Here is a 5,488-nt window from a genome sequence, read left to right as displayed (position 1 = left end):
GAAAAAAAAAAAAAAAAAAAAAATTACCACTTGCAAAATTGTTGGATTGCAGCCAACAATAAACGGCAGTCCTCTGAAACCCCCAATTCTATGAGCAATTCGGACAGGCAATTCTTTATGAAGATACTGGGCACTTCTCTGTGGAGAAACCAAAAAAATATTTTTAATATTAAAGCTGGATTTGATGAAACAAAAATATACATCCAAATGAGAAAACAATGTCTTTGGGGTTTTACTTACAAGAATTATAAGAGAATATTAATGTAGAAACAGGAAGTAAATCTTAACAAAAGACAATTTGGTTAATAATGCAATTAATAATCTTTACTAATAAAAATGTTATATTTCACTATTTTAAAACATTTTATTTTTAAACCAAAACAATGCAAGTTATAAAGATGATGAGAGAAATCAGCTAACAACACCTTTATTCCAAAGATTTCCTGAAGAATAAGTCCTAACCCTGAAATATTGAAATACCAGGTAAAATCACCAACCTGTACTTTTATAATTTGCATTATTTTGGCTTAATAATAATAATAATAATAATAATAATAATTATAATTAAAAACATTTATATATATATATGAGAAAATACTTCATGCAAATTATACTACTTTTTATTATAGTTAATTTAACATGTAGAAAGCAGGTGATGATGGTGATAATGATGATGATGATGGTGGTGGTGGTGGTGGTGGCACCACACAATGCATTTTATCATATGCTGCTGTTAATATAGCTGCTCATATACTTTTGAATTTTAAAGCCAATCACTTCGGAAGACTCTGTGCTTTACTATTTAGAGAGTTGTCTCACCCAAAGATCTATTGCTTATGTTTATTTTCATGGGATTTAATTTTGGTTTTCACAGCTTTTAACAAAGCTTATTCGGTGTAATGGCCAAATAAATATTATCCAGCGAATCTAGGTTCCACAGGTACCAAACATTGCACATAAATTACCATTCATTTTATGAATTATTTATAACATACAAATAATCAACATTGAGAGGTAACATTTGATTTGAAACAATCTCAACTAATTGAGATACTTCTGTGGAGAAATGGATTCCATATTCAACCAAAAAGAAAACTTACCTCCCAGGAGTAGTAACAGTAGAAGCAGGAACAGATACAAGACAAGCGATCAACCCTTTAGCATTTGAATTGTCCATATCCGGCCTAAATATTCTACATGTTTTATGTTCAAACCAGCCAGATTCAATCCCTTACCTACCCCAAAATTTCAATCTAGGTTTCCAATTAAGGAAAATAGCTTCAACCTGTCATGATCCCCAGGACTCATAAGGACGAAGCTTAAACCAATTTCCATGGCATATATATGTCCGAGATTACAACATTCCCTCCTGAATGGAATGCCAGTTGATTGCAGAGTTAATTTCCCACCTGTTGCTGAGAAGTCATTTACAGTTGAGTATACTAAAATGAAGCGTTTTGTGCAAGAACACCGAAGCCAGGAATCGAAACCACAGTTTGTGCATGGAACACCCTAACCACTAGGCCACAGACACTCATATTATGGAAATGAAGCAAGGAAGAAAAACCCATGAATTCTTCAAAGAAAGACTGCTACTGAAAATAATCCCTCAATTATGCATATCTTATTAATAAGTTTATTAATTGCCACAAATGTAAAGGAGATGCTCTAAATAAGAGTAAAATACAGAAATAAAAAAAATATGGAAGTGGTTGACTCATAGTGGCGCCAGTTTTAGATTGGAAGAGTGGACAGTTTTATTTTATAAAAGATGTGGCTATATTTCTCCTGAAACTATAACAATTTGTTGCTGATAACATTTCTGCTTTGCGCTTGTTATCCAAGAGAAAACTCTAGTGTAGTAAGCCACACATGCTCTTTAGATCAAGTGTGAGAACAAAGATGGCTAAGATCAAGTTGATAAAGTTGATACTAAACAATCAGCCAAGGAGGCAACTGATCATATCACGTTTACTAATAATAGGAAACAATAAATTCTCAAGATACCAGATCACTTAGACACAAGTAGACATTACTAGTGTGCAAATAGCTCACTAGCATAAATAGCACTGCAAAAGATAACAAGTACCAAGTTATGTGAACTTAGGCCATGATAGAAATATTAGCAACAGGGACCAATTTTTAATTGTCACCACCATTCCAAATAATTGGCCATCCACTCACCCACCTATCCAATGACAAAGACAATAATGACTTCAGTTATATAACATTTAAATGCAACAAATGAAAAGATAATATGAAACAGCTACCCACCAAAATTAATTAATTGAATCAGATGTGTATTAAGGCATGTATATGTGTGTTTGTGCGCATATGCATATGAGCATAAGAGCTGAATATAAAATTTATCTGCTCCAAAAGTATTTTTATTTATTTATTTATTTACAATAACAGGCATTGGACAATCCTACTTTTAAGATTTCATTTATAAATGTACAAGTAAGAGCATCAACATTTAATGTCCATTTTCCATGTTGGCATTGATTGGACAATTTGACAGGATCTGATGAGTCAGAGAAGAGACATACTCCTGTCTGCTTAAGCAGATACAACTACACTTTTACAGTGTATACATTCTGTTTTCCAAGGCACCAGCATTAGTGAGGTCACCAAATAACTCATAAAACTAAAGACTTCTCCAACCTGAGTGGGCGCATAGACATATAGCAGAAAAGGATGTTAAATGTTGAGAGGTTAAAGTATGACACAAAGCACCAGAAGTATGAGGTTAAAGTATGATACAAAGCACTGTAGAGTAGTTTTATATCCTAGTATTGGATATATAATATATTGAAGCAGGGGGGAAGAAAGTATATACACAACACACTACTATTACTATTGGGAGGCGCAATGACCCAGTGGTTAGGGCAGCGGACTCGTGGTCACAGGATCGTGGTAAGGAAGTGTTGGTAATTAGTGGCTGGAAGGATGTGGGGAGGAGAAGGAATTAGGAGTTAATGTAGCTATAGTGTTCAAGAGTGGAGGAGTGGAATGATTCATGGCAAAGAATATTCTCTCTCTCATTAAACCCAAAATGGAGATGAACACCAATTTTTCTATGCGTTTGGCTTGAAGACTTGTTAAGATATTTCCTTAACATGAAACCAATGGTAGCCTTAATACATAAATAATCTTTATCCACCAATGCAGTGTTGAGCACTCATTTCCATTGTTTGATGTTTACACACACACACATTATGCAATAGAGTTTCAGTTACACCAACAATTTAAAAGCAAACAAAAAAAAAAAGACATTTTAACAGTTGCAAATTTAATCAAAATTTTGCTTAATTAACAACTTGCAAACCTCAAGCTCACAGATTGTCCAAATAAACAAATGTCCAAACTGAGAACAGTCTCTGTCTCTCTCAAATGAGTGAAAGGTTATTTTCAGTTGTTGGATGTCGATATGCATACTTAACACTAAATTTCAAAATATGCTAATCACAGCTTACTCAATAAATGTACTGCATGGCATAGCATTCAAAATAGCAATGCACTCTGCAGCAGGAAATATGTATGTATTGATCAAGTAAAACAGAAGGAAATAGAATGGAAGGATTAGAGAGACAGAAAGGTGTGTGTGTGTATGTGTGTTGTAGAAGATAATCATTTGTCCTTTAATGATTTTGAAAGTGCTCATGACCTCTGCAGGTCATCTGAGACTGGGTGAGTTTGATGTTGTTAATCATTATCATCATCGTTTAACGTCCGTTTTCCATGCTGGCATGGGTTGGACGGTTTGACTGGGGACTGGCGAGCCAGTAGGCTTCACCAAGCTCCAATTTGATCTGGCAAGCCAACCTAATGCCAACCACTCCAAGAGTGTGTGTCGATCACTGCAAGAAAGACATGAGCAAGGAGATTCCAGAAGGAGGATGTTCTGGGGAGCAAGGATTGGAATATAATGGTTAGTGAAGAAGCAAGAGAGTTAGGTGCACCATAAGTGATGTGGAGGTGAATGACAAATAGGATAGGGATGCCTGAATGGCGGAGGCACAAGACCAGCCAAATTTTAGCCAGTATTTAGTTAACTTTTCTAAGAGAGAAAAAAATCAAATTAAATAAAGGCTTTGATTGATAAATTATAGATTTTGATTGGTGCAACTTTCTTAGCAAAATGCAAAGTTATGATCATAAACTGTAATTTCTCATAAAATTATTCAACATAACTCTTCTTTGATAAGAAGTGATATCAGTTTTCAGAAGGATTTCCAGATCTTTGGACATGCTATTAACATTTCTGAATTGAAATTTGCCAGGTGATATCCTCGGTCAACAGGGAATTGAAAATGGAACTTTTTAACTAACCAGCCGGTTCTTGTGTTCCAAACAATATGTCATGGACACAATATACAAAAATACAAAAGAACAAGTCACAGATGTCAACATTATTGTCTTCTGTGCAAATAGACCAGTAGTGTTAGTATGTTGAATGTAGTTTCATGTTCAATCCCAGACTTATCTCAAGAATATCACTTGAAGATGTTTGGAGAGTGTATCAATTACAACTAAAATAAGGAAATGGTCCACAAAACAGACTTTATAAAACTCATCTCAAATAATTTTGAATATCCTTGAATTTTTAAAAAATCATCACACACACACACACACACACACTGCTCATTGAGCAATTATTATTTCTGAGGTTCTGCAAGCTAGGAAACATTTGTAGCTTGGGTTTTACCTGCTCCATTCCTTCAACTTGGGTTTTTATTCCTTCTGCAAACTGCTTGAAGCTTACTAACTTCCTATGCCTGAATTCTTACTTTTACATATCATTATATACACACCCACGCGCACACACACATACATACACACATATATATATATATATATATATATATATATATATATAACATGTGTGTATATGTATATATGATGTATGTGTGTGTATGCATGTATGTATATATAAATGTATATATTAATCAGACAAAAAATGAAGAATTATATCTTTACACAATAATTTTTTTGTCTTCTGTATATTTTGAATAGCTGGAGAAACTGTTTCCACATCATAAAATGGTTTGTACACATAATCAATCAATTAATTAATAGCACAGTAATTCCCCCAATCGTTCTCATGAAAGTATGAAAGATATTGTTAGATTCCTTTTTTTTTTTTTTTACAGTCTGCTACAAGCAAAACTTGTAAAAGTGGGATGGAGTCTTATTGCAGAGAGTGCTCACTGATGTATTTGCCTGGATTTCTTCAACCCCCGTTTTCTTTCTCTCCCTCTCTCATATATATAAAGTAAAGAGGATAAAACGCTTTGAAGAATTTCTTGGTAATTTCTATTAGCAAATGAAACATGTGTAATGGTGAATAAACAACACTCAAAAATTGTCCAACTTCCTGTTTTGTTGATATATATATATATATATATATAATATAAATATATAATATAAATATATAATTTAGAGAAAAGAACCAAAGTTCATGAACTCATCCATGAAAATCCAGTCA

The 5,488-nt window shown here is 33.6% G+C and overlaps 1 protein-coding gene across 1 annotated transcript in view; it reads right to left on the bottom strand.

Annotated features, from left to right (window-relative positions):
• Positions 1-5,488, bottom strand: part of LOC106879645 (3-methyl-2-oxobutanoate dehydrogenase [lipoamide] kinase, mitochondrial) — a 64,642-nt gene that overhangs the window by 34,965 nt on the left and 24,189 nt on the right. The window contains exon 3 of the mRNA XM_014929307.2: positions 28-138. Coding sequence (XP_014784793.1) covers positions 28-138 — 111 coding nt within the window. The remainder of the gene's footprint in view (positions 1-27; positions 139-5,488) is intronic.

Source organism: Octopus bimaculoides, chromosome 16 (assembly GCF_001194135.2).
Source record: "Octopus bimaculoides isolate UCB-OBI-ISO-001 chromosome 16, ASM119413v2, whole genome shotgun sequence".
Lineage (NCBI taxonomy): Eukaryota > Metazoa > Mollusca > Cephalopoda > Octopoda > Octopodidae > Octopus > Octopus bimaculoides.
This window is presented reverse-complemented; position numbering and strand designations above follow the sequence as displayed.